At 29.9% G+C, this 18,785-nt stretch overlaps 1 protein-coding gene across 2 annotated transcripts in view; it reads right to left on the bottom strand.

Annotated features, from left to right (window-relative positions):
* LOC132941950 (ras-related protein Rap-2b-like) overlaps positions 1-18,785 on the bottom strand; it is a 113,419-nt gene that overhangs the window by 57,999 nt on the left and 36,635 nt on the right. For both annotated transcript variants that reach the window (XM_061010215.1, XM_061010216.1), the window contains exon 3: positions 15,880-16,330. In XM_061010215.1, the coding sequence (XP_060866198.1) occupies positions 15,880-16,330 (451 nt within the window). The remainder of the gene's footprint in view (positions 1-15,879; positions 16,331-18,785) is intronic.

The raw sequence follows: 18,785 nt of genomic DNA, 5'->3' as shown, positions 1-18,785 counted from the left end.
ATAAAAAAAACCTAGTCCACAATTCGGAAGAAATTTTTACGAAACGCAACTATAGTAACCACCCAAAATGTCAAAGGGGCTTAAGTTCTATGAACAAATGTATGATAAGACTCGTTTTGGGGCGTTAGAATTTGACAAATTATTGGGGGTTATTTATGATATTGTGGGATACTATACGTCATCTAGCACCTTATAATAAATTATTATTATGTCTATGTTATTAAATGTTAATGGAAGTTGTTAATGCTACTCCATTGTGTACCTGGGGCGTCATATTCTTAAATACACCACTGGTTTTACATAATATCCTGAAGGTTTAAATTTATATATGATTTATAGTAGATATAAAAATATACAATATTATATGTGTTATCATATATATTATGTTTGCTTGTTTCTTGCAGTGGTTTACTGTTAGTACTGTTACACATTTGATTAGAACAATAGTATTTAAACTAAAATTATATTAGAAAGTGTCATCGTTGATCGTGTGATATATTATATAATAGTAGTAAAAGACAAATGTATATTATATTAAAACTAGCAAATGCGTATCTATTCCCTTAACCTAAATTCTCCAACATATACCTACATCATTTCACCCGAAAATATGTTAGGGGCAGAACAACAAGATTAATGTACGTATTTAAAACTATAGCTATAATATTCGTGGAGGCAGAATTTACTGTAAGTACATCGACTCGTTTCAACTAAACACCATTTCGGGCGGAATTTAAATGCACAGTTCCCTCGTGTCATTTGTACGATCGTGAACATTCATATATATATATATATATATATTATATAGGTGAGCTATCGTACATTTATATTATATCCGGATTTGAAACATCATCGAACTATATTATAGTCTCAGTCTACCGCGAGCGCAAAGACTATTATCGGCAGACCATTACACAGTCGAACGGAAATCGTTACAATGGTATATTCGTCGAGGTACCTACCTGCCATGCCATCGTATATGGGCAGATTTCGGGTAACCAGACGAAGGGCTGTGTCAAAGGTAATCGTCGGAGATAATGGTTTTACGACCGCGTAACCGAGGAGCTGGTATTCGAGGCAATAAGCAAGACAGGATTGAAATGCTATTATATAAATTGTATCGATATATGCAGTGAGAGCACTCTCTGGTGGATGGGGGGGGGGGGGGGGGGGGGGAGGGATGGAAAGTGAGAGAAAGAGAGAGAGAGAGAGAGAGAGAGAGAGAGAGGGAGGGTATATCGCGAGCACAAATATGTATACCGCGGATATAACATATTATTATACAGACTGAGATTATTGTTTTTATGTTGTTCGATAAAACGCAGGTATTTCCATGAGCCACAATAAAATATGAGTCGAAAATTAAAATTTTGCTAAACGAAAATATTATTTTACGGGATCTCGTCGTACAACTGTATCATAATAAATGTACCTACGCGCAAACAGTGAAACGATCAGCTAAAACCAAAATAAAACACGAAATACTATATACTTATGAGTATAGACAATAACTCAGATAATGTAAATCAGGTAAAATATGTTAATCGCTTGCTTTACTTAACAAGAAAATTAAATTAAAAATAAGTTAATACATAGGTAGGTATCTCAAAATCGTATGTACCTACCCATCGTGTTGTTTCAGAGTTTATATATACGTTCCCTACAGGTACGTAAACATTATTGACGGATTAAATTTTAACTTCTGAGATTGTTAATTATGATATTATTTTAAACTATAGGTTGCTATCAAAAACAAATGCAAAATCCAAGTTAACTTTTTATGCGTTATAGTTCATACCATCTTGTAAGACGTAATCTGCGGTAGAAGGTATTTGATTTAAAGAAATTTAAAAAAAAAAAACTAAACTATAATATAGTATAACCATTGTGTATGTTGCGTATTTGTGCAATGTTCTGACAAAATCTTCTCTATAATACGATGACAAAAATTGTTTTCAAAGAAAAAAAAATATTATATAATTTACGTGCCGTCACCGTTAAAACTATATGTCTTCATATTATTCTTTAACACGATTCCCAAACAATTAAAAAAAATATTAAATTTGGTTTTGTCGTCTTTTATAAAAATATATCAACCCATAGCAATAATAATATTTTATTAATTTAATTATCATGTTTAATACGCATTAATATCCTAAAGGTACGTTTTCCCTGCAGCGTCAGACGGTCAGAAGAGACGCCGACCACGTCCCAGACCGGTGTTGACGCTAGACAAGTACCTATACAGACGCTCCAGGGAAAACGTACCTTAAAGGTTTTTATTCTAACAGATTAATATGCTAAATATACGATACGCAACGCTGATGAAATAATTTTGTGGTTGTTAGTGAGTGTAATATTTTCCCCGACTGTTGGTCGAAAATCGACTTTAAACCAAGATCGTGTATCTCGTACGTATAGTAGAAAAATATTTAAAGTATTAATTATCAAACCAAACCGTTCAATACTTAAACGATTAAATAGTAAATACGTATAAATAGACACAGTTTTACTTAAATAATTAAATATTATTCATTAGTAGAATAGAACTCTATTTTTAGAATTAAAAATGTTGATTAAAAAAAAGTATCATAATATCAATAATTTTATTAACACACGCAAAAAGATTTATTGTCAAATCTTGTAAAGAAAAACATATACATATTATTATATTATAATATTGAACTATTTAAGTATAAAATAAATGCACAATACTATTAAATAATTTTATAAAATCTAAGAAGAATTGTTTAGAAAACTTAAACACGAGTCACGAAGTACTCCAATATGTATAAGTATACAACATCCGATTGACAACGGTCGAAGAGTTCAAAAACATTCAAAACACATTAATTTTACTTAAAAGTTTAAAAGTCACGGGTTTAAGGGAAACAGATAAACATCTTTACAAAATCAATAGTTTGCTCTAGTTATTTTGAAAGCTATGGTCGCATATAGTCGACTACAGTCGTACACGTGCGTCATAGAGATATTATCTACAAATATAAATATCGTCGCGACAGTTTTTACGACATTTTATCACTTTTATTTTAATACTATATCGTTTTATATAAATTGTAGGTATATTATAATTATTTATTTGAACTGATTTCTAATCGGTAGTATTGTATACACTATATACCTACTAACGTCTAACACCCCTATTTAAGAAAAAAAAAACTGTCTTGGAGTAAACAATATTATGCTATACGAACTAGGTACTAATTACAGTTGAGAGTTTGAGACCATTACGCATGTGGTGCCAGCAGGACGATGACAAGAAAGATGGAAATAATTAGCTACTTTCGAACAAAAGAATATGTGGACCAATAAGAAACGGTAAAGTTGAACCAGGTAAGAACAAACCTAGAAATAGAAGAATTGCCAGTAGAGAAACAAATATATTATTATAGTTGGGAATCTAGAAAAAAAAAACCAGGAAAGAAAACCCTAAAATAAAAATATGGTAAAAAAATGGTTAAAAAATTGTAAAAAAAGCCCTTTACTAATACAAACACTAAACATGCAATAATTACGCTCTAAATATTCCAAACTTCCAATTGTTATACGAATTATCAGAATAATTGTTATTGGTATTATTTATTAATCAATAATTATGTAACACTGTTTTAAACCTAATTTATTGTCGTGCTTTAAGTAAGTTTAATATGATTATTTATTTTTGTATTATTCTATAATCATATTATTATTTAATAACAATAGGTAAGTACACACATCATTGTTTGTCATTACCTAATCATATAAAATATGTATGTCCATGATATATATAATATTATTAAACCTTTTGTAAACTATCATATGAAATAAAAATAAAAATATAAAACAAGAAAATAGCCAATAGTATATTAAAAATGTATTACTTACCTAAGTTAGGTTGTTAGGTAAAATCACACATTTGCACTTAATTTATTAAAATTTTTTTTTTTTTATTTATTCTTCAAGAAGATAATGGTCCCCACTGAACATGTTCGTAGCCCATGAGTTCACAATTTGAAATATAAATACATTAAATAGTTCTTATAAATTTAATAATATAAATAATTATAAAGAAAAAAAATGACATCTAATATAATATGACATTAAAAATAACTAATAAAGAATAATAAACTACGTAATTAAAGGTAATTTTTTCCGGGGCATTATTTTCCTATACCGGGGCTTTTTTTTTACCGTATTTTTATTTTAAGGCTTTTTTTCCTGCATGGGGCTTTTTTCCTGAAAATCACAGTCAGAGTCCTCGAGATCAGAAGACTATAAGTTGGCCCGGCCATGTTTGGAGGTTAGGAGGTGCCTAAAAGCTGGACATAAAACAACCAAGAGATTGTTCACCATGTCAGACAACAATGGAGCGGTAACGATTTATCACTGTTAGGAGTAGAGAATGGAGAACAACCGTCGAATGCTAGGGGGAGAGATGGAGGCGTTTGGTTGTAGGGGAATTGGACATATAATGACTCATAGAAACTTTAGACTAAGAAGAAAAATATACTCATGTGACAATTCGGAAAACTATTTGTGTAATAATTTATTCAATTTTAATGCCCAATGGACAGAGAGTAGACGTACAGATTAAATTTAAAATATTTATACAACTCGGTTCTCCAAGTATTATAGTAGGTAGGTATAGTTATATACCATATCATTATAGTAGGTAGTTTAACAAATTAAAATTATCAAAGATGAAATCAAAATTATTCAAGTAACTATTATAATAATTTGAAATACGGTTTATAGTTAGGAATTTATGTTGAAATTTCGGATTCCTCAATATTATCAAGAACGGTTCCACTGGGATTGCCGGTACGATTCGTCCGCGCCGAATTCGTATAGTAACCAATAAAAAGTTACAGTTTCTACATAAGCAGCAGTAGAGATATATTAAAAATGTTTACTTCCAAACTTGATACACTTTGTAACACTTTTTCGTCACCTGTGCTGCGTTATACTAGCAGAATAATTATTATTACTCAGTGATGGGTTATAATATATTATGGTAATATTATAAATTATAATACTAATAAAAACATTCCGGGAACGAGAATACTTCGAGAGATTTCATTTTGAATAAGCCATTTACAAAAATGTAAAAAAAGGAACCAACTAGAAAATGTTTTACCACACACATATTTTTATAGGTAGCTGACGCTGCAGACACAAAAATAATTGCACGAAATAGGTTGTCAATTCCTGTGCACACTCGCACGCACACACAATATATTTATAATATATATATATATATATACATATATATATACATCTCATTTGATAGTCTCGACAAAGGCGAATGAGATACGCGATTTTCTTTTGTGTGACAGCTCGACAGACGCGCGCACACGAATTTTCTCGTCGTTCGCTTTTCATTTTCTTCTCGTTAAAAAAAAAAAATAATAATAATGATAAAATGAAAAATAAAATATAGGAAAAAAATCCGTTTGAACTCCGGTTCATCGGGTCCGCGTGCGCATCGCAAACGGATAAAATATAATATAATATATTTACAGGTATGGCCGCGGTTAAGGTCTACGCGCATATGACACACCGTGGCGGGAACTCATTTTAATTAACAATTATTATTATTATTATGCTTTTGTCGTAAGCACCTCCGCCGCCGCACAAACAATCGTTTAATATAATAATCATTATTATACGATATAGCTGCTGGTGTTGTATACGGTAGGTTTGTATGAAACGCGCCTCGGATTACCGCCAGGGTTCACACAACCCCGGTTAACCGTGTATACACGTTGCTCGTCGTTTTATACCGCATACCCGGTTTTTGGTATAGACTGTAGTAATATTATCGTGTCGTATACGCCGGGCAAGCGAGCGAGTCCCATTACCGAGTGCACATGCTTACGCGGCGCCATACCTACAAATGCTATTATAATATATTATTATTATATAATATATTGTGTGCACATCGTAATAATTTTATATGAATAACACGACTCGCGCACAAAACGTTTTATCCGACGAACGGGTCCCTCGGGGGGAAAAAACGAATATTTATCACGTCCGACGCAATTTTTAGCCACTGCAAATATCGCCACTGATTTATTAGACGTTAACGCCGCTGTGTTTATTTTCCACTTCTATATTATATTATTATTTTTGTTGCTGTTATTATTATCAAGGGATGGTTTTAACGACGGACTTTTATTACTATATACTTCATCTGTAACATAATAATATACACGCGTGTATACGTCGTGTATTGCGTATATTAAAACGTTATAAAAATATATAATTGGACAACATTTTGCAGTGCGAGGCGAGTCGTGATTTGGTTTTTTTTTTATGAACTAAATTTTAATTTAAACCGTGTACCACGCAAAAGACGTATATATTAATGCGTTAACATTTTTTTTATTATTCGTCCGACACGAGTATTGTTGATATCTGCAGATCATAATAATATCTATGTTTATCGGTTGAATAAAAAGTATACGAAATGGCAATTAAAAAAATTAATTAAGTTTCGGAGGACTACTTCAAAATGAACGGTGTCATTTATGCCAAACACAATTTGACTGATATAATTGTTTCGTTTTCTATGATGTAGTTCAGTTGAAACCAACGTTGAAAACAATACTTAATATTATGTATCCTTTAAATATATTTTCCCATTGTTTAATCTCATCTCATAGGTAAAAATGTAACGATTTTGTTTTTTTTTTTAAGATGTTCAATCGGCTGCAATAATGCTGCAAAGTATATTTTGTAGGTAGTAATAAATTCGACGGTATCCTGCGACCCATTTCGGGGACTATGTCATAATTATCGGTGTTATACAGTTACTATAATATTGAGTAATATCGAAAACAATATAGTATAACAATAGTTATTATAACCAACAACAGTGTATTTTTTTCTTAATATTTTGAATTTTAAAAATTATTATGATTCTTTCATAGTATTAAATAATAATATTTAATAATTACGATTTATATTAATTTTAACATTATCGAAGAAGCATTTAACTAAGTAAAAAATTATTGACTATAATTGACATAATAATATTATGTATTTTTTTTCATGGAGATATACTTAAACTTCCATATAATAATATAATATACCTAATATATTTCAGTTAAAGTGTAAATTAGCCTTATTCTTTTAAATAACAAGTTTGTTTATAAGATAATGTAACGGTATAGCCGGTAGGTATAGTTAAAGTGTTAAATGTATACTTTAGCTATAGGTAGTTATTTTACATTGATAACGTTCATTACGTTGCAACTTGCATTGTTAATTAATTGTACAAATTGTTTTTTGTTAATTTACAGTATAAACGACATACACATTTATATTTCAGTATTTGGATAAGATTAACGCCATAGTCGTCACTCTTGTTAGTCGTCCTACATGTCGGTCATATGCCGTATATACACAATATTAATTATTAATTATTATTTCTATAGTGTGTGTTATATGTATACCTACTTTAATGGGAATCAAATTAAATAATTACTTACTATGGATACCTAGTCTCCAGTATTTCATTAAATTATAATTATCAGCATTTTCAATATATTCTTTTCTTTATATTATTATAACTATAACCTTTCTTTATAACATTGTATACTTTGTACATTAACAGAGTGCATTAAAATTATCAATTTTAGTATCAATTTTCGGACGGAACTAAGTTATAAAAAAGGGTAGGTAGGTATGCAAAAGTGTACTGTGATGCAAATATATGACCTGATTTTGACCTTTTTGTTTCGGATGCAATTTACCAATTAAAATATATAACCTGCAACTCGGACGCAAGTAGTATGCATCGGTTCAATCTTAATCATTGCACAATGTGCATAATACATGTTTAAATAATTGTGAACAGACTTATCACTGTTCAGATATTTTTTTATACTAGATCATTGAATTTGAATTGGTATATATTATAATAATACAATATATAAAACTTATTAGTTTGCACTGACATGATTTTCGAAATCAACTACACCCTCTTTACTGAGTACCTAACCTATAAGGGCCTTCCGGTTACGGCACTATATGTATATTAAAAATGTAAAAAGTAATTTAACTACATATTTTACTGCACATCAATTTGGTTACACAACAATCTCGTTTAATTTCAATTCTGCTGTAATCTAGTAAAATTATAATTAATAGTTTATAGGTAGTTTTAATTTATATTTAAACTAAATGTCGAGTATGTAGATTATTTAGATATTTCCTAATCTTTCGATTTGTTTTGAAATAATGAAATACATTAGATTAATATGTTTATTATAAATTGGTTTTCTAGATGCAGTTACATATTATTATATGTACATCATACAATTATTCAAGGAAAACGCGAAAAATAGCATTACGATACACATAGATAGGTATTCATATTATTATTGTTGTCAGGTATGAAATAAAAATGAAAAGATTAAAACATAGAGCAACCGTGCAAGCTTCATTATGAATTTTAAACTTCGATATTATTGTTATCGACGAGACATGTTTTGTTTATTTTCGCAAATATTTTATTCAGTATTTTTATCCATACGCGATATCACTGTAATCATGATGGTGTATCACGTAAATATTTTTCTTCTTCTTCGATAAAATACATCTGTCACATAATATGCAGAGCATTTTATTATACAACATTTTGTATTCGAAATGACATTTTTTTTAAAAATTAATAACGAATAACGATTAAACAGATTAAAGTGTTCGCCGAACACAATAGGTATATTCGTTTTGAAATATTATGTTACTTAAAAGTTTATTGTACCATCTTGAACTACATTCAAAACAGTTGGCTTAATGCGCACGTCTTATTATACTGATTAATACACGTTCGCCTTGCGTATCGGATGTTATTTGCTCAACAATAAAATATGAAACTTACAAATCCGTCGCCATTGGTATCGTAACCCACTTCCATTGATCATAATTTAAATTTATCGGGGAAACACAGTAATACTATATTTTAGGTTTTATTTTCGACGATCGTTTTTATTGTTATTTGTTTTTTACTCGACCCTGTTATTTTACGCAGTGATGGACACTGTATAACAATTATTTATTTTTCAACAGATATTATAATATTATAATTTTAATCCACAGCAGCCATGATATTATCTAACAAACAAAGACTGCAAAACATCGTTGAACAATTTCTCCACGGTCATTTTTGTTCATAACTTAATTATGATAATCGTTGATGCGCCTACAATTTCTAATTAATTAGTTTAGGATAGTATATCAATTTGTCACTGTAATCACTAATCACTGCAGCAGTAGACCCGTGATTGATTGATTGAAATTTGACAGTATGTTTTGAATGTCCTTTCTCCTCCATTAGTTTACTGTTTAATAATAATTATGTAAATCAATGGTGAATCAGGAATCTGAGTATTTTTCAAATATTTAAAAAAGCTATTTTAATGTATGACAATATGACTAATGAAAATGTCGTTCGTTGTTCGTATGCATTATAAATGGCATGCTACCAATACTAAATATTTTTCCTCTTCAAAGAAAATTCATATGTTTTGGGTACAGTGCAGTGGAAAAATATCTAGTAACATGCTGCATTTTGTTAGGAATTTAAACATTTTTATGTTTTTATTGTTGATGTGCGTTTCTATGGCATTTGCTGAGATACAAATCGTTACAAAAATCAGCCTCACGAAAATCGATTAGAAAAATAAAAAATTGAACTAAGTCCAAATATATAATAATTATATCCATGTTAGAAAAAAAATTATAATGTACAGTAAGTATATATAGGTATCATGATATATGATTATCAAACACTATAGGTACCTAGTCAAATGTCTATTGTTTCTTTTAGTTATTATATATTTACTAGCAATTTATTATTTTGCTTGGAAGCATTTATAGTACTTTTGTAACACAATCGTTCCTTAAATATTTTGTAGATGTATTACTTTTGTAAACATTAAATGATTTTTTTCTCTGTAAGAATATAATTATTTTGGGTTGTGTGTATCCGTTTTATTTATTTTTATTTTGATCATTAACAAGCAATAAAAATATAAAAATAATTATTTTTTTTCCTTTTTGGTTTGACGTTCTCCTTCCCTGAGGATTAAAATTTTCCCATTCTATATTTTAATTGTTATTAATGATTTGCATTTTTATATTCTCATCAGTTATTATTATTTAAAAATGATGACCTCAAAGTATTTGAAGTAATTTAATATTTCCTCCGAGAATTATATTTATTAATGCAAGAGGTTACATTAACCATTCAAAATGTAATGGGCATAATTTAATAGCTATTATTAAGACTATAACAGTTTTTATTTACGTACCTACTATTTTGGTTCTTTGTTTACACCTATTGAATTTTATTAAAGATAAACTTAAAAATATATTATTTATCAATATATAAAATAATATATGTGAAATATTTCAAACTGTAACTTTCTTAAATTAATTGTATTTATTGTATCTCGAAAATGTTTTATCATACAAAAATTAAGAATGTATAATATACTTAAGTAGGTCCCATCATCGTTGTGACTGTTCCCAATACCCATCAATACAATTTTTATTTATTTTTTTTTAACTATTTAATTAATTTGTCGATTACATTTATTATTAATTTGCATTAATGCCAGGTTGCATGAAAAATCACTAAACATTCAACATGAATCAATAGCAATCTAATGGTACCTTAAAAAATTATTTAAGTGTCCCGCATGGTCCCGTTAATTTTTAGAGAACCATTAAATTAATACATTTTTTAAGCAACCGGGCATAAGGATATTAATTATTCATAATCCATTATGTTCTGAATTTTTACATTATCAAAAAATTTGTATCGTATAATTAATATTGGAAATTCATTACTCTATATGAATACTTAAAATCGGTGCTGATAAATGATAATTTAACTCTTAAACCGTATGGAAAAATTAGAGTAAAACAAAAGATATTGACGGAAGTAAACGCAGTAAAGAGACATCACCCTACATATTTTGGTTTTTTTTATTATCAATTATTTTCTTTCATTATTTTTCGGCAGACGCTTTTAAACGAAAATGAAAAGACAATTGTCTTAAATGAGTGGTCCGGGTCACAAGACGAATTAGACCAATTAATTTATCTGTAGATAGCTTAAAAATGGGAGGGTAGTAGATAATAAATCTTGTAGGCTAAATTCTTTTCGTTATCGTGATCTTTAATGGGTTTAATGCTGCACAATATTACATCTGTTATTCATCCATCAATTGTATATCTCGGTTTACTCAATCGATTAAAGCCACTTTAAAGTTTTTTTTTTGACCTAACCTACACAATTGCTTGAAATGTGTTATCGTTGGCATTTATAATAAACCCTTGAAACAAATGGCAAGAAATTAATTTTGCTAGCTAAATATTTAAACGTACCTACGTATAATATAATCAATATCTATTCCGAAATGTCTACAGTTTACCACTATGGAACAGATCTATTAAATAATAAAATGTTACAATAGTTTATTAATATATATATACTATAAATATTAATATATATTAATAAATTATATATATTTAATACGCTTATTATAAGTAGGCAGCTTGTTTAGTAACAGTCTAAAATTTAACCTATTATGAAATATATTATATAATATTAGCTACCTAACCCATCAATAGTACACGCAATTAAACATGAGTACCAAAAGTACTGCGCAATAATTATTATTTAAAGAACAAAATAGATATGACCATGTATTAATTAACAATATATACTTGGGGATAGGTCAGGAGGTCTGGTATATTTTATCGAATTTTATTTTCAACAAAAAACTAATACATGTGAAGATTTTAGTTGATTTGAATACACTCAGTACGAAATGCCATATATTATAGAGACGCGTTGGTTGTACCAATGTAATATTCGAAAAATTGTAATATTGAATTCGAAATTATTTGATGCCAGAATAACACGTTGTACCTATGTCGAACAAAAATCGATAAAATAGGAAACGTATAAAAAGGATACGTATAACTTTTAAACACTTTCACATTGTTTTTCCATGTAAAATAAAACAACATTATACATTATTTTAAAAAACAATAGTTTGCTTGCTCTCGCTCTAAAATAGCATAATATACGACTGTAAGACCTTCTAGTATCAAATAAACTAGACACTTGTCATTGCAAAAAAAAAATAAAACAGTAACAATAAAAAAGATTTATTGGTATTGTTTCCCAAACATAAAATAACCAAAAAATGTGAGTTTATGTTCAGGAAAAAGTCGACCTTATTTTGCTGTTTAATATAATTAATATGTATATATATACATTTTAGAAATATAGACGATATTATGAATTTTTCAAAATTATATTCTGTTATAAGCGCCATCGTTAGAATTTATAATTCATTGTTTTCATTTCGAATACTCTCCGTGAACAATTTTATTGTTAATCTTATTACAGTTAACTTGTGTCATTAAGGCGTGTCTGTTTCATAAATTATAACTTAAAATGATGATACAACTCTTGTCTTTCAGTGGCTAACCAACTAAATATATTTTTATTTTTTCAGAAGCTCTTTAACAAACACTATTTGAGTCGAGATAATGAAATACATTACATTTTTAACACCAAGAAGTCCATTCCACCTTCCAACCATTCAGCCTTCTAAAACTCAAGTTTACCAATTTGTATCATTATTGTTTTCGTGCATTAGTACCTAAATACAATTTATTAAATATTATCAAATGAGGTAAGTTAGCCTCAACAAATTAATGAAGGTCATGATTTTACATTTTCATTTCGAGATCTTTGTTAATTAGTATAGTGTTATTAATTATATTAATAATTATTATTTTAATACGTTGAGAGTGAATGATGTAGTTTAAAATCATTGAAATATAAATAATTATGGTTTTTGTTACGATTAACAAGGCTACAATCTATAACTGTATGAAGGTACCTAGCACCTACATCTACTATACAATATAATGTACTAGCATACGATTTTAAATTATCTTTAAGGCATCGAATACAAATATTAAATACTTTAATCGGTTTACTTACTTAATATTATCCAGTATACATATAGGTATTCAATTACAAATATACATATGTGATATGTCATAGGTATTTTTTTAATTTTTCTTTTAACTTATAAATATTGACCATCACAATAATAATATTATAAGCCTTGAACATTTAAGAATAAAAATGATTTTTTTCAATGCAATAATCGCTTAGTCACGAACTTGGACATTTTTTTTACAGTAATTTTTAAATAAATATTAAAACGACATGTTATGTGTGTTATGCAATATTATAATACATAAACATCTATCACTATAAGAAATGGACGTTATAAAACAGGTTCTAAAATACATAGTAAAGTACACATTATATTTTATACACATAATATTATAATATAGTTTAATAATATTATGCGTTGTACCTATATTAGGTATATACCTCTACTGTGTAACATTTTTTTAATACGAACAAGACAATTTGCGAATGTTCTATTAGAAGTATTATATAATGTATCATGCGCTTTTGTGTTTTTAAAATTATTTTTCACTGTCACAATCCCATTTATATTTTTAAACCTCTTGCTAATGGATGTTTGTATAAGTAATTTGCTACGTGCGACAATGGATCGTTTCAAGATTCACGTACAATATATACATATTTATAACGTCGTCTTTGGTTTTGTGTCGTGTCGTTTGGAGACGAATATCCGCGGTCGTCGTTCCGCGTGTCAAGAGATAGAGAGAGTAGGCTTAGACGCCTGAAACTGATTGATAGTAGATTTCACGGGTATTTATTGATTCAAGTTAACAATTTGCAATAGTGTTTGAGAAAAAAAAATATATTTATTTATTCGATTTAGTCGTCACTCGTTGCCATACGTGAGAAGTTATTCGCTGAAGATAAAAATATATCGTACGAAATCTTTACAGATTAAACTGCATTGTTCATTTCTGTTGAATATAATTATATCCACATTCCGCACAGAAAAAATCGAATAATCCAACATTTCGAAAATGATAAAATATATAACAATATTATCAAGTCGACATTTTCAACACGTTCCAATACCTACCTAATAAACCATTTCTATGAAGTTTGCCGTCCCCCCCCCCCCAAATGTTGTTCAATTTTCTCCAGACATACGTCAATAGGTACTTTATAAATAATTTGCAAACAAGTTTAAACGTTTCTTCAAGACTAGTCTGTCAATGTAATATAATATAGAACTAATTGACATGCATAAGCCAAATTGTTAAATTCCATTAAATATTCAAAAATAGTAATTATTAAAGTCTTAATAAAGTTTAGACAGGTATGATGTGGAAGACAGGTATATTCATGTAGTTGACGGGTGGGTCTTACGGTACGGGAACAAACTGCGTGACACGCTTGTACACAATAGCTTATATTAAGTGCTTCGATCGTAAAATATAATATTATAACAATTTGAAGGTACATCGTAGGTTGTATAATATTAATTGTGATCATAATATTATAACAATATCATTATTATATACGAGTTCAGTTGAGCGATATAATATACAAATATTGTTAATAGATACCAAATTGTTGGTATCACCTTGTATATATAGACTACCTATGATAATATTATCATACATCGGCGAGTCAGCCTATAATCATATACTATTTTGAATGACACCTGTAAACTTAATGTGTCCTGTGTGGTCTATATTCAGATTGGGTATGTGAAGCGAATGTAGGTTATTATTACCGCGGACAAGAAGTGCATCGCGGGAGATAAGTGCATCGTGGACAAGAAGTGCATCGCGAACGAGCCAGGAGCGCGTACGCTCATCGCTGCATCAGTAAACCTCCGTTTAAATTATATAATACTATATGCACTACAAAGCCGCACGTACGGGAGACTATTATGATGCATTTTTTTTTAAACAATCGATTCGAGTACTATAATGTAATCGTATGTTCTGAGAATTCCACTGGTAGACACATTATTGTTTGTTATAAACATTGGAAATATCTGAAAATTCTGTGCATTGTCGACTAAATGTCCTACGCGTTATAGGACGTTCATGTATGACTGCTTCGAAACATATTATCATTGATTATAAATACTATATTACTAGATACTGGATACTAGTTTTTATAATCAATAATATTATGCATACATAACAAAGTCGACGGGGAGATTATTTTTATGGAAATTATTGTCAAAACACGTCATTATAATTGGTGTTAAATAAAATATGTTTTTGTTTAGGTAAACGTGATTATCGCCCAGCAATACATACCATACCTGCTAGGCAGTCTTGTACTTCTTTTGTATTTCAAATACTTTTCAAAAACTTAAATAAAAATTACACCAAGAATTAACCAATTACACCAATTATTATTTAGTATTAAATACGTATTCTTAAAAAGTATTCTCAACAAGACTCCTCATAGGATAGTCGCTACTGTGCGGATAGAGGATATACAGTAAAATCAAACTTTTTTAAAAGTTGCACCGTCGATAAACATTAAATTAACACTAAATAATAATATATTGCTAATAACTATAATAAGGTAGGTACATCTGAAATGTCAAGTGCTCAAATTTCTATACTAACTCGGAGGAATTACAAACGTTTTGTGGACCTGCGCAGGTACCTATATATTATATTCGCGTCACAAATTATTTCCTGTACAAATCAACAGGATTCATTGTTTTTGCAATCCACCGAAAGGTCGCGCGGGGGCTCGAATGCATGATTGGCCTTTGAACAAAACGGCCAGTGAAAATGTCACGACTATAATGTAGGTACCTACCGTAAATCTCGTGATAAAAAATAATATTTATAATTTAATTGATAAATCGTGCGTTCTAATAATATTATGATAAGCGCATCAGTATTTACCTTTCGGTCGGAATTGGCCAAGTCGAGCTTGTTGCCGACCACCACGATCGGCACGTCAGCCGTGTGCTTGGTCTCGATGATCTGGTCCCTGATGGCGGCCGCCTGCTGGAACGAATCGGGATCGGTGACGGAGTAGACCAGCACGAAAGCGTCCGCTGACGATATGGACAGGGCGCGCATGGCCGGAAACTCGTACGCACCGGAAGTGTCCAGTATGTCCAGGTCGATTTTCACTCCGTCCACCGTGAACTGGCCGTGGTGCATCTCCTCCACGGTCCGCTTATACTTGGACGAGAACTTCCGGTACAGGAACTGCGTGATCAGCGACGACTTTCCCACCCGCGCCGCGCCCATCACCACGATCTTGTGCCGCGTCACGTCAGCCGGGTCGGACGACGACGACGGTGGTTGCAGCTGGTCGTGATGGTGGTGACCGCCCTCAACGCTGCCGCTGTATAAACAAAAAATGTTTTTTTCTTTGTCATTTTCATTAGATTTTTGTGCGTGACTGTGTGTGTGTGTCCATAAAAAATCAAAAAATATTATGCAATTTCACAATAAAAACATTAATATATTATATTCGGGGGATGGAGTGGCCGAGCGAACTAAGGCGTCGGTTGTGACGCACACCGGCGATGGTTCAAACCTCGGTACACGGGTGGCATTTTTCTTCGAGCAAGTCATGGTGTCCGGAGAACAAGTGCCGCCATCCCTCACCCGGGCATGGCAGATACCTACGGGTGCCCACTTGAAAATCTGCCAAAACTACACACACGTGTTTACACCTACTTCCCTCCCCCACAGTTTAAAAACCACCCAATAGCCCAAGTTGCCACGGGTTAACTAATAAAAAAAAAATATATATATATTATGTTCCGCATGGTAGTAAAAATAATGAAAATAATATTATCATCTTAAAATCCTTAATATGCGCGTAGATAAAAAATAACAATGTATATTGGCGTTTGTTGCGAGTATACTTGCAATAGTTAATAAATCGAAAGTTTAGCTTTTTTGTCAATATAATATTATGTCATTATTCTCATTGTAGTTATAGGTAGTGCTATAGAATGCATGAACATAATAATAAGTCATAACTATTCAAATGGTGAGTACACTGACGTATTTGGGCACGGCTAGTGTTTATAATATTTTGTATCAAAAATGTAAATTGTAAAATACAATCTATATATTCTGGATATTCCTCCCTTCTTATCTTTTAGAATATATTAACTACCCATATATGATTGAAAGAGGTTTTCGTACGTATCCAATAGTGTAAGTCCAGGTCAACATTAGACCATTTACACATAGATCTATTTTATACGACAGGTTTTACTATTGCAATCATCATCTTTAATAAAACGCTAATTAATGATTATTATTTAAAGCTTTTAAAAGTTACGTCCTAACCATAATTCATAGTACTTTATAGTCACATAGGTAGTACCCAATACGACCGATGCATTTAAATATGATGATGATATAAACGAGTTAAGTGATTTAAATGTTCACAAAGAAAATATAACACAGATAGTAATATCATTTAAGTATTAATATATATAACTACCTTCAAATCGTAAAAGGAGTAGGTTGGTAATAATGAAATACATGTAATAAATACATGATGTAAAATGTGTACAGCATATTATAGATACCTACACATGTTTAGTTTTTTTGGCTTAAATTTATCGTTCTCATTTGATTGTATTATAATATTTGTAAAACAAGAAAAAAATTAATTTAGGTCAATGTTTAACAACAGTGTGTGGGGAGTGGTTAGGGCGGTAAAATGTATCTTTTTAAAATAAAATCGTGGTACACCAAATGCCTGAACATGTACTGTATAGGTGAGTACATAGAATACTTAAACAAAAAAAATACAAAAAAAATGAGAAATACTTAATATTATATTTCTTATGATTTAATGTAAACTTTTATATTAGGTGTATTCTTAAAAGTTTAAAATTCTTCCACATTTTTATCCCTGTTATCCTGAAAAAAAATATTTAAAAACATTAAAACTGGACTTTGTACCTACTTACTCATGACAGTATGACACTAATCAACTTAAAAAAAAAAAAAATTTAAATTGCTTGTCCAACTCGCGGGGAAGGTTAGAAGATTTATACCTCAGTTTCACATCTTGAACGCTTCGACCGAAAAGCGGTAAACACAACAAAGGAAAAAACAACAATAATAATAAAAAATCAAATTACGTTCGTCCCATTTCAAGGGAAAAAACTTGGATATATCTATATATATATGTATTTATTGTATTTTTTTATATAATATTGTTTGATGTACATTTGTATTCCTAAATGTGCCTTGTTAAGAACTTTACAACACTTTACGTTTGTATATAATAAAGTTACAGGTTTTAGTAGACTTGAGTTCCTTTTATTATGTCGTGTGTAATGGTGAATTATATAATATATATATATATATATATATACGAGAGAGAATGCAATACTCATCAGTTCACGAAAACGTTGTTTCATTTTACACGTTACAGTAAAACTAAAATTTATATAGTGACATGATTAATTTGTTTTCGCATTAACCTTGCATACTTGGCACTTGTGTGTTTCACACGATAGTAATACATATCTAATTCGTTTTCATTACGTTTTCATCACTAAAATTGTCAATTATATACAATATACATTATACTTATATAAAATTTAATTTAAATTTATTCATGACTCGATGATGCATAATTAGCTTGATTTCGACATTTTTTTTTTTTATTACGATACCGGTTATTATTTATTTTATAAACAAACCGTAAAACGGTGCTTATTATTGATATACATGCGGCTGTAATAGAGTAAATTATATTACTAGATGATTATATGTGTTAAGCTATATTACACGGATTAGTGTTGTTGATGATTGTTTTATTT

This window comes from Metopolophium dirhodum, chromosome 3 (genome assembly GCF_019925205.1).
Source record: "Metopolophium dirhodum isolate CAU chromosome 3, ASM1992520v1, whole genome shotgun sequence".
NCBI lineage: Eukaryota > Metazoa > Arthropoda > Insecta > Hemiptera > Aphididae > Metopolophium > Metopolophium dirhodum.
The sequence above is the reverse complement of the archived record's forward strand: the minus strand, read 5'-3'. Positions and strand labels throughout refer to the sequence as shown.